Genomic DNA, 24,883 nt, shown 5'->3' on the forward strand with positions numbered 1-24,883 from the left:
CACAACTCCTAAATTTGTCGAGAGTACATTCAGCAAATTGGGGCTTCCGTTCTGTCTGCTTCAATTCCATTTAATGTCCTCCTATTTGTCACTTACAGATGTACGTGACAATGAAAAGTGTAGAGATGTATGTATTACAGCAGAGGTTGTCAAACTCATGAGGAGGTAACTATGAATATCTATTTTATGATTACAGTCGATTGCTGGTAAAAGAATGTCCATAACATTGTGTAGTATCGAAACGTGGGAAAATAACTTTTAAAAACTATTAACACTTATAATTACTATAAAAATCTTGAAAACCTAACGTGACCTATGACAAAATTTCGGAATTTTTGGAGTCGTTGCACAATAGATGACAAAAATACTAATACTACAAGGTTAAGCCTAATCCTTCTCGGAAGTCGGTTAAAAACGACGCTATAAGTGATTCTAAAAAAAAAATTCATACTCAATTTTCCAATCAATTCTGACAAAATAAATACAACCTTACAATTTTTTTTTTAACTACACACATCCCACCTATATAATTAAGAAAACATAAGACACAATAAGAAAACAGAAGTACGAATCATACAGAGAATACTAATTAAAACTATCTCGAATGAAATAGTCACCCCTGCTACGCAGATAGCACACGCGGCTACAGACACGTGATTTAGACGCGTCACGCGACCTAACAGACACGTTACACCTAGACACATCTATTGAGGTCAGAGAAACGGAACTAATTAATTAATAACAAGCTTGATCTAAAAGTAGAGTTTATGAAGGTCATGTGTGTAAGTATAGGGAAAGTTGTACTTGTTGCGTTATCTATACGAATTAGTAATCCCTAATTTTAATAATACAAGTACTTTTTTTAACCGTAGGTGTGTTATATATTTTGTACGATTGAAATTAATTAAAATGTGACAGAAATTTATTTTACAGTGTGTATATATATATATTTCTTAGCCTACTTGTCCCACTGCTGGCAAAGGCCTCCCCAAATCCTTCTACGACTCTCTATTCTGGGCCGCATGGAACAGGCTGGTTGGTAAGCGTTGAGGTCGTCTCGCCCACCGCTTCCTAGGTCGCCCACGACCCACGCCCACTCCATAGTGTGTGACTTTGGCCCAGCGATCGCTGTCCATGCGGCTAACGTGACCCGCCTAATCTCATTTTAGCCTGGCAGCCTTTTGCCGTTTTGGAACGCAGCGTGGTGTTCGGAATAACAGTGTATATATAATTAAATATCTAATATTAACAAGTTCAAGAGCTTGATCGTTTCTTTGAACGCGTGAATCTCAGGAGGTATTAGATTGGAAAAAATCTTTTATTGCGGAAGGGCGGCTATTTATTTACCATTATGCCTATGATTCACGTTTTGATTGGTGAAGCAAAGGCGTAATTAAATGTATTACAAAATAAAGGATGAAAATTTTAAAGGTGCTCTCTAAAACTTGAAAAATCCTAATTTTATTTTCATACGCAAGTGGACAAAATCGCGGCAACGGCTGATATATACATATGTATTTCAAAGTTGAGATCTAAAGAATAAAATAAATACACGTCTTCTTTTAGGTATCGGATAGAAAATTCATATTTTAAAAATATTTATCAGGAGCTAAATTGAACGCATATTTTCTCATATCCACGAAAAATCTCACCTAAAAGAATATTTCAAACATACAAAAAAATCATACCAAAGAAAAAAACCTTTCAAATAGGTAGATGATACGTAGATAAATGTCTTCTAAGCATTAACTCTATAACATTCAAACGTCGTATCTCCGTGCACGACTGTCGTTTCACACGCTCTATCTATTGTTCCTGTTCTCCTAATTAACATAAATAATGGACATCAATTATTTACATATTCATACGGATAAACAACTCATTTAGTAAGAGCATACGTATGTACAAGCAGCTGAATATTTAAATATAAAATGGGTAGAACACCTTTTGTGATAGAGTCGGTTTCTCGCATAAACGTAGAATATCAAACCGCAAGCATCTAGCCTCCTGGTCAACTAATAATAGTCTTGACCTACTAGCCAAGTAAGCTTTCCATGTCTATTAATAGAAAATGCCAAAATTGAAAGGAAATATCATTGCCATATATTTTTCTATAGGAAATCCTCGGGGGAGGAAGAGGGTAGTGTCTGAATCTTACTCTCTTACTTTCTTTGGTCGGTGCATGACAAAAATGATAATACATTGCGTATCATTACTCACAACGCTAAGGCGCTAACTATTAACGAATCGCCCAATAAAGTAATTACCAAATGACCAGTCAGTCACATGTCTTGTTCCGATTCACACCTTACGCTCTTATCATAGGATGTTACAATTCGATGTTTCTTTAAGGACAAAGTTAAAAGTTCAGCGTACGAGAAACGAAAAAAGGTTTAATCGGAGAAATAAAAGAAAATACTCGTAGAAAAAGTATTTATATTGGCTGTTCGATTTTGGGTCTTTCGCGAATACCGAGGTTAAACGGAATGCTGGGTAAGAAAATTGGATAAGTTCGTTGTATCTATAAATAAAACTAGGCTTATTGGTATGTTGTAGGTACCTATTTGTTGTAAATGCGATTTGGAAGTCATTTTTTTATATCCTTCTTTTACGGTAGGAAGACCAGCGGGGTAGTCTAAAAGGGTTACTGTGGCTTCAGTACACAAAAGGAAAGTAGTTTCAGTCAGTAAAAGTCTGACTCTGCCATGCGGGCAAATCAAAGCGAAAGAAGCCATTTGATAACTTTCCATCGAGAAAAAAGTGCAGGGGGCATATTGCACAAACCGTTAATTTAACTACTGGGCAACAACGTCTAGTATTTGTTTTCCATTTGAAAATTATAATCGTATCAAGGACATACAATACGACACTTTTATATATAGCCTTTGTGAGATCAAACTGTCAAAATGCCTCCACCTTTTTCTTTCACACCTCTTTAAAAGTCTGGCATTGCCTTCCGCTTGACCTAAACTAGCAAGAGAAGTTATTTTCTAATTTCCCATCAAAAGAAGGATGTCGAAAGAAGAGTATACCAAAACAACTCATACCTATTTTAATGACCATCCATCTCATTAATCGATTACCGAACCAATACATTACAAAGCTTCATTAATGAGCGTAGAGAAACGTGCAACACCAAAATAATACTGCAGTCAAATCTAATTATATCCGAACTGGTATTTCAATAACAAGCAAGTATTTGCCTATTTGGCCAAGTTACGTAAACAATAATCAATTTAACAACGATTTTGAATAGTTTTATGGAAGCACAATTACAGTAGTGTAGGGTGTTATTTTTAGAAACATAATATGGCATTTTTACTATGAGTTATTATTTGCATCAAGGTTGTTGTTATAATAGGGACGAAGACTGGGTATAAAAAGAAAAAATCTCATTAGTCCCTCAGTTAGATAATTGAAAAGTATGAGACACGTATTTTTTCCTTTTTCAGAAAAACTAGAATTGACGAAGATTAACTGCTTTAAAGTTTAGGAGGGGGCTTGAGACGTAACGAGAGAGTTAATTTTATACTCAATCGTGACGTCACGCGTAAGTTTCATTCACTGTAATTTGGTCAATTAATGATTGCGGGACAAATGAAAAAATACGTATTATTATACAAGAAACTACAAGACGGACACTACAAAAAATAAATGTCATCATCCCTATTGAATGTAAACCTTGTGTCACGGGGGTCTCACAAACATTCAAGTCAAATGCACAAAGACACCCTGACTCGGGACAAGCACTCTTAGATCACAGCATCAGACAGGGGGATCGTAACAGTAGGATTGACATGGTAACAGCCATTTGACTATCTGTACAGTTTCTAATTAGGGATTTTTAATGCGATTTTCTCTTCAAAAACACATCAGATCTGAAATGATGATGGTTTATTTAAGATTTAGTTTCATTACTCTGTTTATTTCTTTAAAGATTGTTGTAATCATTTGTAGCTTAGTTATATGGTCTTCATTTCTGGTATCGCATGTGGTTTTCTTCTCTTTCTCCGAAGTTATACATGTATCTCTAGTTTAAGTTGATAACTTGCGGAAGACAAAGACTACTTTGTCCTAGTTCTTGTTTACAAAGTTTTCCATCCATAGCTCATGAAGTTTACAATGTAAGTTAGTCTAGAAGTGTGAGAGGAGTAACTATGTACCAAGAGGTTTGCGGCTAAAAGGATTAAATCAGTAGTTTTATAGACAGTAGTTTTTTTTGGTTTTGTCTTAACACTCTTAATTAAAGTAACAGTGTGTTTGTCGATTTTATGTCTAAACCAGTAAACCGTATTTGGGATATATAAGAAGTTTCTAAGTTCATTGCAGTGAAATATAGAAAATATATTTTTTGGGTTCTGTTTCGAAAGGCCATAAACGAAACCTGTTACTTAGGATCAGCTGACTGTACGTCCGTCCGTCTGCTAATAGTCCGTATCTCATAAACTGTATATTTATAGCTAGACGGTTAAAATTTTGCCGTTGAATAAAAAACGGAATTGCGCTAAGTACCGATTGCTACGAATACAATCATAAATTTCATGAATGATCAAGTCGTATTATTAGAAAAATACTACGAATCAACAATACACATATTTCCTACCAAGCTTCAGCGTTTCCTCTGTAACCAAACACATTCAAATGCATGCTCTAAATATACCACTTCACATTTACGATGAAAATTCGTGTCAACCTATTAAATACTGAATGACTCGTTAATTACAATTGCTACAATTGTTCCCGCCAACAATGTTGCTATAAAATTGGACCTTGTTGGTTAGACTTGAAAATTGTGTTAACAGATCTAGCTATAGTTAAAAAACGACGCGAAAAACACGGGGTGTTAAAAAGTGGGTTTTTGACGAGCCTGGGTAAGTGGCTGCCTGTGCTATCAAATCTCCCAAACGAATGATCCTATTTTGATTTAGTTTTTTGGGAGTGTTCTTAGGTATGATCTGAAAATAGCAAATGATCTACATCTTCGTAAATATGGGGATCAAATGAGTGGGCTGTCTTGACTAATTAAATGGAATATACGCTATGACAAAAATCAAATCCAAATGTTTTGGTTTATTTAATTAAAAAGTTTTAATTTCACTTCTGTGCGTGATAAAAACGACTCCCATAGCCATTGTTTTGGGAAAAAATGTATTTCTGTCTGTCTATTGACTCGAAAAGTACAGGAAGACGAATAAGGGAAAGTTTCGAAAGAAAAAGCTTCTGACCTTGAACTAAAAATTTCATCGGTCTTTTCTCTGAAACAGTTTATCAACACCATGTACAAAAGCAGTTATTTAAATCTAATAGGAGACTGTTGAAACATGTTTACTGCAGTTAAATATTAAAATATACACAGAAATCCTTTCAAACATATTGTGTACTAGTCTAAAAATATTCTGTACAGTAATCGCTACCGATTTAACTATAGATACGAAGTGCTATCGACGTTATTTATCGACGCAATAAACAATATAGATTATTGCGTAGTTTAAGATCTATTCGGGAAAAGCTTTTCAAATAACTTTAGTGTTCGATCGGGCTGTGGTGTTTGAAATAAGGATGTTACAGCGTATTCGGATATCCGAAACGATTATCATAATAATGATAAACGACGTCAAAATTTTCTTTAATATAGGAATAAATACTAATTTCAGAAGTATTTGCAAGTCAATGAATTAATAAATATTCAAAAAATATCCGATACTGTAAAAATAAAAAATAAAACATCCAAAACCAGTACGAAAACTTAAACAAATGCCTTTTGAATGTCCAAAATTACATAAATTCAATAACTCTAAATGCTATTGCGACGAAGATTCAGATCTTGTCTTCTGACACTACGATATTTTGATTAGAGTGTGCCTAGACGAAGCTACATTCCACCAAGCGCTAACGCTGACAAGTCGGACGTAAAAGGTTAACAAGAAATATTATTCTTATAGATTGGAATTTTCTATACATTTTCTATTCTAACTTAGTACAGTATATGTCCAGAACTTTAGTGCTGACTTTCTCAATAAATGTCCTACGATCAGACATTTATGTAAACATGCAGACTATGTTTAAACAAGTGTCTTTTGCAGTAAAGAAGGTATAATGGTTTATTATCTTGTTCTAGAACGTTGACCTATCGAAGAATGTTGAACTGTTATCAATTTGAATGATTTAAAAAGAGTTGCTTTGATTCGAAATGTATGTTTGGGGTTGGTATACCTAAAGATCTCAGTCATTGTAAAAAAAATCGGGGATTGAAAAAAAAATCTTGGAGCCAGGTGATCAATAGCGGGTGATTTAAGTCTGAAAAGATGTATGAAATAAAATTTCTTCTGCATTTATTATTAAACGAAAGTTCAACCAAGGACAATTGTATTTTGAGTTTTTTTTTTCTAGTTTTTTCTTAATAAGAAAATAATTTGGAATCATGCCATTTGGCCCTAACGTTTTAAATGTCCTGCATAATTGTTTGCCAAAAATTCCCCATATAAAATCGAATTTTATTTTTAAATCGTTATGCGGTTAAATGCATGATATATTATATACGCAGTTACGATAATAAGGTCAAGTCCAGTCTGATTAGAGATTCACATCAGATACGAATCAGAACGGTTCAAGTTCATGAACATTAGTCAACCAATCAGTTAGTAGTAGTGTTGGGACACGTGCTGAATTATCCGAATATCCGAATATGGAATATTTATTTATACAAAAAAACTTTGATGTGTAAACATCAAAGTTTTTAAATAAACGCTTATGGAATAAAACAGCAGACATTATTTATTAAAAAGGATCGGATTATCTTATTTAAACTGACAATTTTGAAGGATAATTCGATTCGAATAAGGCGAATTTAAGGCGTGGATTTAGTATAACCTCTGTGCATGTGATCTCCCTGGCTCGCAGCGCGTGGCAGTTCGCGAGATCATATAATTTTATTTTTTTGTTACCATTAGTTTTCCTAGAGCTTCTATTCCTAGAAGCTTAAACATGCATTGACATTCCTGTTAAGGATTTGTGAATTCAGTAAAATTGACTTTATTGTAACATTTTCTCCTCGATGATTGATATCTCAATCTTAATACTAGTTTTGCTATTTCATTCGTTTTTGCAAACATAAATAATAACGTAAAATATTTTACTGTAACTATTTATTTTTAATAGTAACTTTTTATAGATTTTGCCCAGAACTAATTTGCCATACGGCACATCACTAGTAGGTATTATTACGAGCACGCAACGCCAATCTAATCTAAATCTTGATCGTTGTAAAATTATTTAAAGTGGTCCTTGGAGACATATTAGGGTATGGAAAGATTGTTTGGGGGCCTTCGTGTTTTAGGAGAGTGATATACACGACAGCTTTAGCCCGCGGCTTTGCCCATAATAATGGTTATATTGCGAAATTAGTAGGTATATGTTATTTTATAGAGTTTAAACTAACTCCATATTTATTTTATCGTAAACAGTAATTTGGTTCAGCCTAGCTAGATAGTGACAAAAATTTTGATGTTGCTCGCGGCCAAGTTAAAAAATAGTATAAGAAAATTCGAGTTGTAAATTGTAGATTTCAACAAAAATTTTATACAAGTTAGACAATAAATGTAGTGTGCTAAGCTATTATGAATCCTCCCTCATTAACTATAGGTTGATATCTGATTATTAAGAACGTACAATGGGATTTTTTGCATTTAAAAAGTCTTCTAAATCAGCTACATATTCAAGACATTATATCTAATTTTATTATAGTTTTCTGTTGTCGTCCTTATCACTCGTACATGTAAATAAGAGACAGCTATATTATATTTTTATATAGTTTACGAACAAATGAAACTTCCTAAGTTCGGCACGATAGTGTGAATTGCTAAAAAAAACTTAGATGTATAATTCTAAATGGTCGAAATACAAGCATATACGGTGCTAAACTTATATATCTTAATATGTATATATAAATTATACGTCACGTTGTTTGTCCATGAAAAACGCCTAAACTACTAAACCGATTTTAATCAAGTTTGCACACTGACACACAACACATAGTTTGATCAAACTTGTCGATCGCAATTGATTTTCATCGTACCTATTAAAAATGTTGTACATATTTGGGTTTTAAGTTCCTAATAATGATTAAATCTTCATATTCACGTGGACAGAGCCGCGGGTTACAGCTAGTATTGTTATATATTCCAATTTTCGGACTAACTCTAATCTTTTGACCAAACATTCAGTTCGTGTATTTAAATACGTACTAAATGTGGTGTGTAAATTGCCAAATTGTTGTTGTCACATCCTGATTTCATGTTATACTCTTAACACATACACAGTATCATACATTTTATAGTACTTTAGTTTATTTGTAAAAAATAACGTACGTTGTGGGTACCTTTATTATTTATCATTATTTTTTACAATATACTCGAAAGTCGCTCTACACTGAGCGACTTCCAAATCAAATTTCCTATACTCGTTTTATTAGACAACTAGCTGTTGCCCGCGACTTCGTCCGCGTGGTTAGAAGGTATTAGTTAGGAATTTTTGAACGAAAGCCTTCGAAGATGAATATTTTCCCCGTTTTTGAGACATTTTCCATTGTACCTTCGCTCCTATTAGTTGCAGCGTGATGTTATATAGCCTAAAACCTTCCTCGATGAATGGTCTATTCAACACAAAAATATTTTTTCAATTTGAACCAGTAGTTCCTGAGATTAGCGCGTTCAAAAAAACAAACAATCAAACAAACTCTTCAGCTTTATATATTAGTATAGAGTATAGACTATACACGGTGATTAGTCGTCTTACAAAAGCAGCTCAGTTCATGTATCCGACGTAAAATACCCCTAGGCGCGATTATTATTTTTTTATCTTCAACTAAGATACTTAATAGGTACGAAGAAAAATGAAACATGAGAAACCTGAAACATCCTGTTCAAAATGATAAAAACGCCGCCGCCCTCGCCCCTCACCATTGTTACAAGGCTCGGACCGCGCTCGCAACAGAGCTGTGTTTCTAAATCTACGAATTGCATCATAATATTGAATAAAAATTGCATTTTATATTTATCCGAATCTCATAAATATCTATTTTTTTATCATGAACGTGTTCTAGTCATTGGATACATGAACTGGGCTGCTTTCGTAAGACGACTAAAAAATCACAGTGTATATTAGTATAGATAGATAGATAATATGGAAGGTATTCAGCTGAATTTGTTCAGACTGAACATAAAAACCATAGCTTGAGCGAAGGCAGAAAGTCTTCAAAACCTTAGAATACAACAATAATTTAACGTAAATTGAAATATGGAACATATTTTTGCGGATTTTGAAACAGTCAACTGTTTCCCCTGGGACGCACCGAGATTCAATATTTTGGTGGTATTAGTTTGTTTATAATTTTTTCTTGGCTTATAGGGGTTGCATAATTGATAGGCATGTGAGGCAGGCATTCCCAATAATATATAAAAATAAAATCTATGTCAACGTAAAGGAAGATAAAGAGTTTTAAGTATTTAAATAGAAATAAATCCGGTTTAAAGCATATTTTTTTTATTCCAGACCTTTTCTTTAATGAAAAAAAAACTACTCAAATACGGATTTCCAATAAAATCTTTGTGCAAAATCTTAGGTCATTTGAATCGATCAATACTAATTCGTATCAAGTTGTTAATAATTACTTAAGTTCACAACAAGTAATCCCAAATTAATACACAATCGGTTCTTAACAGTATTCAACAATTAACTAGAGTTAGTTAAGATGTGGTTGAACTTTAAACTCTACTTCAAACGGTCTAAGTTTCACGTTATAACCGAAGTTTCGATCAAGGGTATTGGCTTTGTTGCTTTAATATGTATATAACTGGTAACTGACTGCTGGTTAGCCAAGTGGTTGAGGTCACCACGCCAAGACTACTGAGTGTGTCGTGGGTTCAAGCCCGCGTGGGACAAGCATTTGTGTGATCAACGAATGCATGCAGTCTGAATTAATTTTTAGTGAAACCCACGCGACACAGGGATCAATTTCCTCAATGCGAGAGTCGTTTTCTTTTTTAAATAAAATAAAGTCCGAATAAGTCAAAGAGATCGGATAGCCAACTTGTATCTTTACTGACGAGTGACGTCATAATCTGCTAACACAAACCAAACAAAATAAATCGGATGGGGATGAACCAACTCCTTGACATAATTCGGTCTAATTTTAAATTTAATATTTCGTAGTTCGTTAACGTAAATAAAAATAAAATTTATTTATTTAAAACATCCCTTATCGCCAACCGTTCATCGTTTCCTAGTTGTGAAGAAGAAAGGAGGCGATAAACTCAAAAGTACAGAACGCTTGTCTTATATTACAAAACAAATTGTAAAATTAGGTTATCAAGGGATGGGGCTAGTATAAACAAATGTTCTAGGATGACGTAGTACTATGAAAGAAAGTTAAGAGGGTTTCAGACAAAGATACAGCTGCACGACCTGTCCACAAGTAATTGGACTATCAAATGATAGAAAATCTTTGTACCTTATCCTATAGAAAGGAATGGTATTTTCAATCGACTTCAAAAGGAGGTTCTTTATTCGCCTAAATTTGTTTTTATGTTTGTTATCTCAAAACTTCGGACTGAATTAATCGATTTTGTTGATTATTTAACGTGATAAAGCTGTCATTTGGACCCATAAAAGTATCACCAAGTTTTGTTGTGTAGTTTCTATTGCAAAATTATTCTTCAATGCTTAGATAATCTATGCTAATATATAAAGCTGAAGAGTTTGTTTGTTTGTTTGAACGCGCTAATCTCAGGAACTACTGGTCCAAATTGAAAAAATATTTTTGTATTGAATAGGCCATTCATTGAGGAAGGCTTTAGGCTATAAACTATCACGCTGCGACTAATAGGAGCGAAGATACAATAGAAAGTGTGAAAAAACAGGGCAGGTATAAATCAAAACTCATATCTTCTAACCACGGGGACGAAGTCGCGGGCAACAGCTAGTACGGAATAAGATTTCAACCAGTACGAAAAACTCTGTCCTCAATAACGCGATATTAATGTAAATACTATCTACCATAGTATAAATACCTTTTTGAATCCATTAGAAGATCCTTCTGGTTTCGGTGCTGTATCAAATAAGTTCAATCTAGAACTCTGAAACAGATCTGGACTGGAGTTTTCCCTAGACGCAAAGAGTTCGGCAGACGAACTCTCTCTGTTAAACGGGTGTCTGGCTTTCACGAATGGATTATTCCTTGCAGCATGAGCTTTCTTCAACCAGTTGAATTTGTTGACAGCTTCTGGTCCAGGTGAAGGAGACGGAGTCAGTTCTGGAGTGTCCGTTGGAGTTGACGTTTCAGGGGTAGAAGACATTTTGATGTAAATTTAAAACTATTTTATTCTATGTCAATTTGATTTGTATTCTGCTAAACTGTCGCCTTTATTTTCTTAGTCCCTAAGCAACTGATATTTTACCACATTATTTCATCACTAAAATCATTTTCACGATTATTTATGTTTATTTATCACGTTTTATCGATACATTTTTCATCTGCGTAATCGATTTGCACAGCGACGGGTATATTTAGATTTAGCAATTACATTAACGCACGTCTCTATTCGATAGGGTTTCGCGCGCGACTGTTAGGAGCGTGTATTTTGATCGTCTCTTGCGCAGGCAACGCGTTCAAGATCGATTGTTGTATATTACATGTTTAGCGTTAGTTTTAGTGTTATTATAAATATATAAGATTATTTGGAAGGAGAATTAGATTAGATTTTTTTCTGTATGTTTACAAACTTGCGTAAAATATTGTTTTCATATCTAACGTCTTTCAAAGGGCTGGCGTGATGTCAAACCTAAGAAGTTGTTATAATTATGTAATCATGAAAAAATATTTTCATTATATTATAAATAAAAATTCAATTCAGTATGAATGACTGCGAAGAAGTTTATAGTAGTTATGACTTAAGTTTGTGACCACAGCATAGTCATGGCATGTATGTATGAAATTAAATATCTAAATACAAGAATGTATCTCATGAAAATTTGAGACAGCCATCAAAAGGACCAATTTTCTCGGGGGCAAAGGACCACGACTTGAATCTGTAGGAAATTGGACCCCTGTGTCGCAATTCACGTATTATATACAAATAATAATCAAGATACGAAGATAAATTATCGGTATCTGTTACAAAGGGCTTGACAAAAAGAAACCTGGTACGAGTATTAATTCGGAGTAGTCACAAATATACATTTCAATCATTAAAATTGATAAAGAAGTTTGGTTTTATTTATTTTATATTTATAAAAATAAATATACGTATCGTAGGTTAATAGGCTGATGTTGTGATGATGCGTCTACGGAGAGGTATACAACTTGATGGGTGGCTATTCTTTCGGCTGAAGCCATACTTATACTTTGTATACAAGGGAAGTAGAATTAATCTTATATGTATAAAATGACAAAATTAAAAAGCCTTTTATTCCTTGCAGAAAAACACTACAGGGAAGATACCATGTAATGTTTTTATGTATCTAGTAGGCATGTTATTTATATTATTTGAAATGTAATTCTTTTTAATAACGTTTTGTTACTAAGATCCGTGCCACAACCAAACTTTTAGACGTCACTCATAAAGCAGCTACATTGAAGTGGAATTGGGCTGGTCACGTCTATCGTATGCCAAACAACCAATGGGCAAAAATTACCACCGAATGGACCGTGACACAAAACCGACGTCAACGAGGCAGACCCAGACGGAGATGGCGGGATGACCTGGATTCGTTCTTACCGAACTGGTCACTCGCGGCTCTTGAGAGAGACAAGTGGAAGAAGAGTGGGGAGGCCTTTGCCCAGCAGTGGGACATTCCAGGCTAGTAATAATAATAATAACGTTTTGTTAGCTTTTTTAGGCTTCTTTTCTTGCTCTTAACTTTTTCTTACCATGCAAGCACAGATTGGATAAAGGCTTCCTCGAAAGAGTAGTGTTTTATGCAAGAACATAAAATACTTATTTGCTACCCATTACAGGCTTGTTAAATTTAGGTAATTTAAACAGTATTATGACGTTACATTGTTTAATTTGGCTAAAAGCAATCTATTTCGCGAGCAAACGTGTGGTGTATAAAAGTAAACAATTAAACCATGAAATTGTTATGTGGTTTTGTAAATTGCTAATTAGTTAGCAAAGGCTTTGTTTAGGCAATTGTTTTATTATCACACTTAATAATTAGTTAACACTACTTAATTTTGTTAGTAATTTTGTTTGTTAGTCAGTATGTATGGACATTTGTTTCTCTTTAACTAAAAAAAAATCCTGAACAGTTTTAGACGAAACTTGGTACACTGATTGTTTAGAACGACAGATGACGAAAGACATAGGATGGTTTTTATCCCGATTTTATGTTCCCGTGGAATCATAATTGTTTTCGATTTCGGCAGGCGGTCTCGCGGTCAACAGCTAGTTTTAAAATGCATTTTTTTCCTTTTATCCTACTTTTACGTTCTTTTACTCTAAGTTCTAGAAGAGTTTATGTGACAGCATATCAGTTTGTAAGACAATGGTTTAACAATTAGTCAACATTATACACACCACAATTAGGCATACATTAGGCTTTGTAATTAATCATTCAAAATAGTCATTATGTTGATCTCTTCGTCTAACGTTTACCAACAATTAAGTATTGTATACTATCACACCTGCTTCTCTAGCCGAATGACATTTCTATCATCATCTCAGCCTATAGCTGTCCACTGCTCGACATAGGCCTCTCCATACGTTCTCAATATTCATATTTCAACAATATTCAATGTCAATTTGCATTGCTTTTCAGATTGACGACAAACTGTCTGATTATTTAAAATCTTTGTTTTTTTTTAATATTTAACGCATAGCCGTAAATGTCTCAAATCCTAAAAGAAAAATTGAAGACTACTTAAACTTCATTTTTAACTGACTTCATTTTTAATTTCAAAATGTTGTTCATTTGTTCGTTTGTCATTTTGACAAAATTTTGAAATTTTACGTCCGTTTTCCTCCTAAAATGCCTTATTTACTTCCTATCTAACTTAAATGTGGAGAAATGGTTCAGTAACACGTCATAAATTAAATTACTTTATCCACCAAAAATAACCATTTTTTAAGTCGCTAAACTGCCAATTCCAAAAATCAATTTTAAGATACTCGTAACTATAACTTATACTAACAGGAAAAATAAGGTGCAAAAAACTACTGCACTGGTCTGCTCGCTAACTAAACAGTATCGAAAATTGGACCGGCCGGAAGGACCCAAAGATCTGTAAACAGCAACGACAAACAAAAAAACACGGCCAAGAGTGATTCGGTCTCGCGCATGAAGAGTTCCGTATGTATGAGAACCGAGTCTCACGCACAATTGTTAACGAATCTAAATCTAACGAATAAAAAGGCAAAATAAATATATTTGTGGTACTGCCGTGCAGACTCCTCAAATATTTATTCTATTCTGTTAATGTATTATTATGAGAAAATTTCAATGTCTATAACGATTTTTCATTCCATTTTTACGGAACTCTAAAAATAATCTGCCATAAAGTTCCGGGTTCAAAGCTTAGTATGTAAAATACCTAATTATCTATACAAAATAAGGTTGTTGCGGCTTTCATGACGTCATCATGATTATATTATTCTGAAAGGGGTTTTTTGTAGATCAGTTTAAACTTAATTTGCGTCAGAGATGAGCGATATAAAGGAAATTTGTGATATACTCGTAGAAGGAAACAATATTAAAAAATCATACAACTACGATTTTCCCCTTTCCTTGAAGGCAACATTCAAAAAGGTACATCATAATCCTTGGGGTTCCGTAGCCAAAGGACAGAGACGGAACCCTTTTACTATACTTGCCGTTTGTCCGTAAGCAGCCAGGCTGTATTTTATGGACCGTTGAAACTAGAAATATCAAAATCGAGGCAAAGCAACGGTTTGCAAACCCTAAATTATTTTACCTACTAACCTTATATTATAACACAGATTTTCGACATTATTTCAGCTCTTCATTTAGCCGGATTTAATTAAAATCTTCTTCCATAAAAAATAATACAAAAATATCTCTTGACATAAACAGGGTTATATAAACAAAATAAAACAACTGAATTATTAAAGTAATGACTTTTGTACTTCATAAAAAATATTAAAAAAGTAAACCGCAAGTCTTATAAAAATCAAAAATCAGTGTCGTCCAAGAAATTTCAAGAAGTCTACCGCCAAGTCTTAAAGTCGTAGTTTTTTATTTGAAGATGGCTGAGTGCTTAAATTGTTCTTAAAACAGTATTATTTCATTTTATCCTATTTCCTCAATCTTATTCTCAACATTCTAAGGATAATCTCAAATAAAATAACATTAAATAAACATAAAAATCAAATTGTACAATAATGGTTTTGTTTTTTTACAAATACCATGTAATTTAATTAGCATTAATATTGGTTTGCCGACTCACGATTTCACGTATAGGAGCATGTTCGTCGACGTAACACGTTATCATAGTAAACTCAACCGCAGAGTTGATAACAGGAGTTTAAACTAGCTGTTTAAATTTGGTTTAATGCTGTGGTTAAGTACTTGAGAAGGTTTTTAAAGGAACTGAAGAAAATACTCATTAAAACCGCCTACGGTTGAATTTTTTTTAGGGTTGCGTAAAGAAATGCTGAACACGCAACTTCATTATTATAGGCTCCGCTGTTTGTCCATCTATGACTGTCTGTTTGTCCATTCGTCCGACCATCACCAGGCTATGTCCAAGGAAAATTTTCAGTTCGACATGTATCATTGCTGCCATATTATATATATAACAATTGCTAAAAATAAAGTTTTAGGTTATTACGATCATATTTTCTTTAATGGGTGATAAGTAAACTCATTAAAATTTACAAACAACAATTTCCAAAAAAAAAACATTTTCATAACTACTAAATACTTGACACATACATTAAATACCCTCATTTCTCCACTAATACCAGTATATAAAATACTTATCCAATGCAATGCAAAACGCGCATCTCAAATACGTAGTTATTTCTCTTCACAATTCAAGTCAACCTTACCACACAGCAATCTAATTAAGTTGAATGGAAACCTACCTCAGAAACAATACATTTCCTACCAGTACTAAATGGTAAATAAACACAAACCGCTAATAAGACAGTTGCGAATCTGTCTGTCCGTTCGCCTCTACATTAGTCCGGTAAACATTTGTATGTAAATTGAATATTTTGTAAGTAAATATTCGTATTATGTATATCCTGGCTGTAACGATTTTATTATACACGGTGATTTTTTAGTCGTCTTACAAAAGCAGCCCAGTTCATGTATCCGACGTAAAATACCCCTAGGCGCGATTTTTTTTTTTTTATCATCAACTAAGATAGTAAGTACGAAGAAAATTAAACAAGAGAAATCTGAAATATACTCTTAAAAATGAAAAAAAACGCCGCCGCCCGCGCCCCTCACCATTGTTACAAGGCTCGGACCGCGCTCGCAACAGAGCTGTGTTTCTAAAACACTACGAATTGCATCATAATATTGAATAAAAATTGCATTTTTTTTTTTTCAAATCTCATAAATACCTATTTTTTTATCATGAACGTGTTCTAGTCATTGGATACATGAACTGGGCTGCTTTTGTAAGACGACAAAAAAATCACGGTGTATATTGCAGACGGTTTATATTTTTTTAAGTTGTATTTCCATAAGTTGAATGGAATGCTGAATAACTATAAGAAAGAGGTTGGTTATAGGTTGGTTCCCTGATGTGTGCAAATCTTTTTCAAAAGAAGAGTTTAGATAAGGTAAATAGAATAAAACTACTGTATTACCGCAAAAACTTAAACGTAAACAATTTGAGCTTAATACCACACATAAAAAATGTTCAGCATATTGTACTGAAGTGCAGCACAACACATTTTCCATAAAAACATATTTAGTTAACAGTACCTACCTTCAAAAATGGTACTTACTTAAAAATGTTACTTATAACATGATTTACCTAAATAAACAATAAACAAACCAAAAAAAATATTGAACACAATGAATACTAAAACAACTGAATATAAAAAGTAAATAAAGACACGGAATCAGTTTAAAAACAATAAAAGGTGACAAAGGCTTTGAAGACAAAGACCAGATGCAGGTTGACCAGCATCTCATATAGTACTATCACGGCAGTTAGAACGAGAAGGGCCAAAGGTCTAAAAACTTTAAAATATACACATAAACATAAACAACCATTGGTCAACACATAACATGATATCATACATATATAATGTATTAAAGTTTAAATAAATAAAAACAATAAAAAATCAATGCACAACTACCTTTCAAACCTTTTTTTCATAACAAAAATCCACCCATTTCGTCGCAAATCTCCCTCGATCGTGCGAGATTTGATCGTGGGAGATGACGACTAACTCTCGCAAACAGATCACATACACCTCCACGCCGTGCCCTTGGGTTGAAGTCATTAGCTTTTCATGAAGAGCAAAACAAATGCTTGCAGTTCAGAGATCGATTACTATTCTGCAATAGCATTCAGTAAAAGCTATCAAGCTTGAAAGGCAAATTGAATGAGTTATCGAATGAACGTTTAATTCTATAGAAACATTGTATTGTCAAGGGATAGGATGGAAAAGAATGCATAATGGGGTCTGTTTAATCAATGTTTGCTGTTTTATTCTTGCTTTTAATTAGTATATTGTGTTCCGAAACCACGTTGTCGTAGCAAAATATTTTTACTGAAGACACTTTTTTATAAACCAGTCATTTCAAATTATCCTCAGTAAAACAGTATATTATCATATGCATGCATAGTTATCAAAATTTACGACTAACGTAAACCTTACCATAACAATTTACAACAAAGTGACTGTATCTTGAAATCCCTATAAAACCTACGTCAGATGGATTCATAATAGTTTATCTAAATAATAGTTTGCTCACGTGTATTTATAGGGATCGCTCGACTAGTTTCGGAGTCGACCTGAGTCCTTAAGACGAGACGACTTAAGACGTTTACGAACGGAGGCAGGGTCGCATTTAAACATGTTGAAATTGAATAGCTTTTTTTTTTTGACGACCTCCGTGGTCGAGTGGCGTATGCACCGGTTTCAAGGTGTCGCTAGCTCTGAGGTCCCGGGGATCCCCGGTCGAGTCAATGTAAAAATTCACATTTTATACATTGTCTCGGGTTTGGGTGTTTGTGGTACCTTCGTTGTACCTGAATTCCATAACACAAGTGCTCTAGCAACTTACTTTGGGTTCAGTACAATGTATGTGATGTTGTCCGCAAATAGTATAGATTTGTTTCCGGGACATGGCAGTACTTCAATCTGTCAGAAATTCGATCGAAAAGTTGCTGGTATCGTGATGATATCCTTAGTCTTATCCTTTTATCCTTGGCAATACTAACCTAACCATTGATGTTCAATACCAAGCCACTACTCCAGTTAATAGCATCATAGCTTCCTAATGCGGTCCATTAGAGGCCATACGGTAATGACCATGTTTACGAGCTGACTATAGCAGGCCCTTTAGAAAGCATTATCTTAACGTGCAGTGATAAAGGACTGTATATGTGGATCGAAGGTCAGTAATGCAACTGTGGATGACGTATTGTCTATCTATCTCTTCTTTATTATTCAAAGTGATAGAGACAGAATGATTTACTTTAATGTTGCATAAGATATTATGGTAAACTAAATCGAAACAAAACACTATCGACTTCACTGATAGCATAATGGTATGTCTCTATGCGCGAGGGTAGTCGCTCCTTGAAAAACACTGGAACTTAGGAGCATGCAGTTAGACTGGAAGCCGACCAATATGTTGATAAACAGCTAGGATGATGGATCACGGTAATAACTTAAAAGTCTTCTTTATTGCCTTTGCCGATCAGTGAGGCATTTACGGGTTGATATTATTGTTATTTCTTTACAAAGGTTGGCGATGACAGAAGACAGATGCTGATTATTAAAATCATCAGAAATGTTGGTATGTAACAAAGGAAAACTGTTTAGACCGTCAGAAGAATTCCGAAAAATGGACACGTATTTTCTCTTTTATCTAGTAAATAAAAAAAGGAGAAACGGTGATTAAAAATCTCGTTAACGTCACTGTTACTAGTACACTTTTTGCAAGAGAAATGACGTTTATAGCACACATTTCCTCAACTAAGTCCTGTTTTCAAATCTTTCTTACTTTTCAATATTGTGATAAAATGAAAAATAAGTTTTCAATATTTTTTGAAAATCTGTCTGACGTACTAAACCGACTCATATTCAGATTTGGTCAATTACCCTATACTATACTTTTCTAATGATTCACAAAATTCATCAACCGATATTAAACCCTCTGCCTATAACTTCGTCACTTTATAGGGATTCTTCGCGAGCCCTCGTCTTACGTAAGTCACTCAGCATCGTCTCAAGCCCTCTTATTAAACGGAATTCTTAAGGTGGAAACTTGTTACGAACTGCTGAACTTTCAAGATACTGCCATAAGTTATTGGAAAACGAGTCGCTTCAAATACTTGAATATTTTTTGGTCCTCCTTGGACCGGTGGAGGACTCTTTTGGGTAAGGGTTTGAGATTATCATTCGAGTTGTTGCGGTTTTTTTATGGATTTTATCAGTAGATAGCAAGGTGCGACTGTGTCTTAATATGTTTTGTGTGCAACAAATATACAAGGTGCCCCAAAAATCAAGAGGAATCGAAAAACAGGTGACAGGTCAGTTGACAACATTAATCAGGAAATAATTAAAAAAAAGTAAGGACCACTGACTATTGAGTACAAAATAAAACAAAAATGTGATGACTGTGAAGACATTTTGAGCCCTGAATGTACTAATAGTGACATTTCTTTGCTATTTTTGCAGTAATGTAACTACAAATAACCGTCCTATTCAATGCTTTTTGAAATCTAAACATTGAACTGCCTCAATTTCAATATAATGTTAGTTTTTTCTCAACTATTTATTTTTTATTTTTTTGACACACTGTATGTTTCCTCTTTCATGTGTAGTGAATTTAAAGGGTTCTATACGTAACCGAATATGCTTGCGAATACTCCTCTATAATTTATTTCAACCCGGTCGACATTTGTGAAGGGACACAGAGGTGTCCAATATAACAAAGCAAGAATTTTCGACACCTATACAAAAAAATACATATTTTTCGATATTCGATAACGTCCTATTAAACTACGTTCTGATTTTAGGGAAAAAGGAAATATATTTTCCGGGGCTCTGTTTTTCTGTCTGTCAATAGGATAAATCTCATAAATCGGGATAGGTAGATAGTTGAAATTTTCTACAGGTGGGATTAGCGTTGCTGTTATAATTAGAAATCGAAATACAGCGGTTGGTACCTACAGCCATTAATTTTCAATTGGAAAATTATTATTCATTAGCTTATTTGTCCAGAACCCTCAGAGTAGCATTTTCACTCACTCTTGACCTATCCATCAAACTAGTAAGCGCTTCTTTCCATTCAACAAACCAAACATACTTTGTCATCTAAATAAACATTCATTTATGTAAACAACAATACATCGCAATCGGCTTATACAGTTCAATAACACCAGACGCCTGCAGCTAAATAAAAGGCAAGCTACACGAACGTGACATATTGCCTATCGTAGTTGTCCAGGCGCTTCCATTGTTTATTCCAAATAGGGCTGTCGCGCACCTCGTGAATTTGCAAATTGGAACTCTGCCCAATTTCCGTCACGTCGCGATTATGTCAGCTACGGTATCCAAATGGCATGTTTACTGGTTCAAACTAGAATATTTAGGTTAGATCTTGTTCACAATCTAAATATGTAACGTGTAGTGCTGAAGCGAAGTGGGTGACGAATTTGATTGAAGTGATATTGAAACCGTAATGTTTGCTTGTAAGTATTATTTTGAAATACTTTTATTGTATTTAATATCTTCGGACTTCACAGATAGGCGATAGCAAAGGTCACCATGAAAAATCAGCGGCTTATTTAAAAAAAAAGCAAGGGAATAGTAAAAAAAGTTATTAACTAATGGTTTTGTAAAATAAATATTCAAAGTCTGATTAATACGATATCGGGTAATCGAAAAATTACCAATTCCTTTGCTAATGACGAGTAATAAACTAAAGCAATTACAAGATTTTTATTTAAACTTGATTTTCCTTATGAGTGTTTTTAAAATTAGATTACGTTGTAAATATTCTAGCTTTAACGTTATGTACAAGTTGATTCATATCTTTCTTACTATATTCCAATTTATTTATCAAGGCACTTTTAACAAGCTACAGTTAAGTAAAAATTTAAAAATTTCCAAGTTATCATTTAAGTTGTCTGCTCGCAAAATGAACATAAAACTTACTGGAACATAACTTAAGTTTTATTACACTCAAAAGCTTTCTATTGCGAAAAATATTACGATAGTCGTTAAGATGACATTCACAATTGATAAAATGCTTCGTGAGTCGGAACTTGAGCCATTTATCACATATTATATGTATTATAAATGCGAAAGTAGCTATGAGTGTTACCAATTGCCACGTGAGTACCATGACCAAATGACTGGACCGATTTCGATGAAATTTGGTGGGGCACTTGAATCAACACATAGACCACTTTTATCCAATTAACATTACAATTTTCAAATGCATATTGCTCGCTCTAAGCTAAGGCCGCCCTTTGTAGCACCATGTAATCTAATTTATAATATTCCCGTTTCACGATGCTAGTTACCGTACTCCTCCGAAATGGCTTTAACGATTTAAATATATATATATATATGCGTGTTCAGTAGGTCTGAGAATCGGCTAACATCTATTTTTCGTACCAATAAGTGATAAGGGTTGCTTACACTTAATTTTTTTTTCTTTAATTTCTAGACGATTATTTTTTTAAGATGTTTAATTAAAAACTACATAAATACAACTAGAAATAATTAATTAAGTAAAACAACGTTTGCTGGGTCAGCTAGTGATTTATATTTGTTAAATCCTCTACATATGTATGCAATAAAGAATATTCTATCTATCTACAGTTAAGTATCGTCATAGAAATTTAACTTTTACTATATATTTTACTTATTCTACGAATGCTAATTTACAAAACAGGCTAGACACGTATTAAGTTGAAAATAATACATTAAAAAAAATTAAGAGTGATTAGACTAAATGTGAAATACCGGTATGTGGAGTAACGTATAATCTATACTCTATACTAATATATAAAGCTGAAGAGTATGTTTGTTTGAACGCGTTAATCTCTGGAACTACTGGTTCAAATAGAAAAAATATTTTTGTGTTGAATAGACCATTCATCGAGGAAGGTTTTAGGCTATATACCATCACACTGCGACTAATAGGAGCGAAGATACAATGGAAAATGTGGAAAAAACAGGGCAGATATAAATCATAACTTATATCTTCTAACAACGCATTATAAAGGGACAAATGATCAAGGGACTTGTTGATAAATGAGAGTAGAATTGTTAACGAATACCACAATGACATCTTACCAATTTATTTAATAACCAACAGTTAATTTGAAGAAGGGATAAGGGGACTTATTTTTAATAATAAGGGCTTATCATTGTCATGTTTTTCAAAGGAATTTTATACAGGAATACCAAAATAATTGCCGTACAAGGGGATAAATATATATATCCTCGGTGACCGAATTATTCATGCCTTATCTAATGGTTTAACTTGCAAAAGTATACTCATAATATGATGTGTAGTAGTGTTTGATAACCAGCTAGTTTAGCCAACGAGCTTACCAGCTAAGAAGCTAAAACGATAAAGACTTCAGTTTAAGGTCTAAAGCAGAACTATTGCCATATAGGAACAGAGAATACTATGCCTTAAATATTGGACCGTCTCGTGATTCCACAACAAAAGCCACGGTTGGATGGCACTGAAAAGATTTGGACTTTTAAGACAACCCTTCTTTGTCTATTAGCATAGATCAAAAGAAGTCTTTCTTGCGTATCAATGGTCCGTGGTTTACACAGAGTCTAAACATTAAACACTAGAAGCACTTAGGAAGCGGTGAAGGGTAGGAAAATCTGAGTGCTGTCCAATATAATTTGACCCTCAAGTCAACAACAAGTGGTACTTAGCAGCCTAATTTGTAACTATTCTAGCCAACTTAATACCATTTCCGTTTAAGAAACTAATTTACCTACATACATATCCACAAACTTACAAATATTAGCTTTCACTGCAAGTGACAACCCTACGTCAATCCTATTACCGCACCTATACAAATGGTCTCATTTTGTCTCCGGATGTATGGTCATTGTGTTTCATAATCTAGACTGTTTTATGTACACACGCTTTTGAATTAAGTTAATTAACTTGTGTTGTGTAATAAATACTATTTAGGTACGTATTTGTAAAGACAATGGTGGATGGATATAATAAATTATGAATGTAAGATTTATTTGGGATATGGATACTAATACTATATTTAAGAGAAACACTACAAAGTTTGAAAAAAACAATGACTTAATCGCATTGTTAAGCATCTTTTGAAATAGTATTTTTTTAGTAGTTAAAAAAGGACAAATCAAATATTCTTGTAAGATCATTTTTTATCAATCTACCTGCCTGCCTGCCAGGCACGTCTGAAGTGGTCTATCTGACAGATAATTTTCTTAAAAAATATTAATGCAAAAATATACCTACACAGTCCAAGCTCAGAAATTGTTTTGTACTAGAAAAATCGATTAGGTATATTATTTCTTGCTTTTAATAAAACCTTTAGTAAAATGTTCTTTTATACATAGTTATCGTGTAAAACCACTCACTTATGGTGTCACTGAAAGCTTTTTACCCCGTAGTCTGTCGTAACGACGGCTTTTATCGATGAAACATTTAACACCACTTGAAGCCCGCTAACCATGAGTGGTTTTGTGGTACTTACTCTCTAAAGTCCGTCGGTAATTGTGTAGTTAAAAATTAGATGGAAGTAAGTTTGTGAAAACAAAATGGCAACGTTTTTTTCTATTTATATTGGCACCCAACGTGGGGCAGATTACAAAAGCTGGTGTAAATGTATGTTACATCAAGTTTTGTGAGCGAATCGCTGAGCCTAGTTATTCCACAACTCAGGAAATCCTAGTGTGGGATCTAGGGAATAACCAATAATGGAACATTTCTAGCAAAAAACGATTTTTTTTTCGAATTATGTCCAAATACCCACCATAGGTGTACGACAAATGCTGTGTCTTTTAATTTAGCTTCTATTGTGTGTGAAGTGTGTATGTAGTATCACTTACCATATGATACCGTATATGAGTGCCCCCCGACCGCACTCCCTCGTTAAGCTGGATGGAGCTCACGCTGCCCGCGTCATCATCCATGAAACCTGTCTTCTTGTAACGTGCCATCTGATAAGCAAAGAAAAAAAATCGTAAAACAATCATAAAGAGATTATACAAATATAAAGAATATAAATATGATTACTTTTTTGCATCTGTGACTGCACAATGGCGAAAATAAATTACAAATTTACAAAGTCATCCTTGTACTGAACTTTGTAAATTTAGCCGAGGTAAATTTTTTCTCTTATTTTTTTTCTTGCGTGGTTTCCACAAACTTCAGCCTAAAATCTTCAGCGTTATAATTAGTAGTTGTAGATGTATAGATAACTATATAATATGTTGTTATGAGTTTGCGTATGAATATAATCTATCTCTAAATAATATGCAAACTCATAACAGATTGCTAAATCAAAATTCCAACATCAACGAATCACAAGAAATAAGTCGATTGCTGCAACACATTTTGCGAATTAATGTGACACACTTGAACTGAAATCTCTTGCCAACAGGACAAGAAATGACATACCAAAATAACTAAAATATATTATAAGGCA

The 24,883-nt window shown here is 33.8% G+C and overlaps 1 protein-coding gene across 3 annotated transcripts in view; it reads right to left on the reverse strand.

Moving 5' to 3' along the window:
• LOC113498286 (endothelin-converting enzyme homolog) overlaps positions 1 to 24,883 on the reverse strand; it is a 78,786-nt gene that overhangs the window by 33,422 nt on the left and 20,481 nt on the right. Inside the window, exon 2 of one of the 3 annotated variants that reach the window (XM_026878243.1) lies at positions 24,285 to 24,395. In XM_026878243.1, coding sequence (XP_026734044.1) covers positions 24,285 to 24,395 — 111 coding nt within the window. Of the gene's footprint in view, positions 1 to 11,066; positions 11,640 to 24,284; positions 24,396 to 24,883 lie in introns of those variants that run through there. The other 2 variants (XM_026878241.1, XM_026878242.1) reach the window with 2 other exon arrangements.

Source organism: Trichoplusia ni, chromosome 10 (assembly GCF_003590095.1).
Source record: "Trichoplusia ni isolate ovarian cell line Hi5 chromosome 10, tn1, whole genome shotgun sequence".
Lineage (NCBI taxonomy): Eukaryota > Metazoa > Arthropoda > Insecta > Lepidoptera > Noctuidae > Trichoplusia > Trichoplusia ni.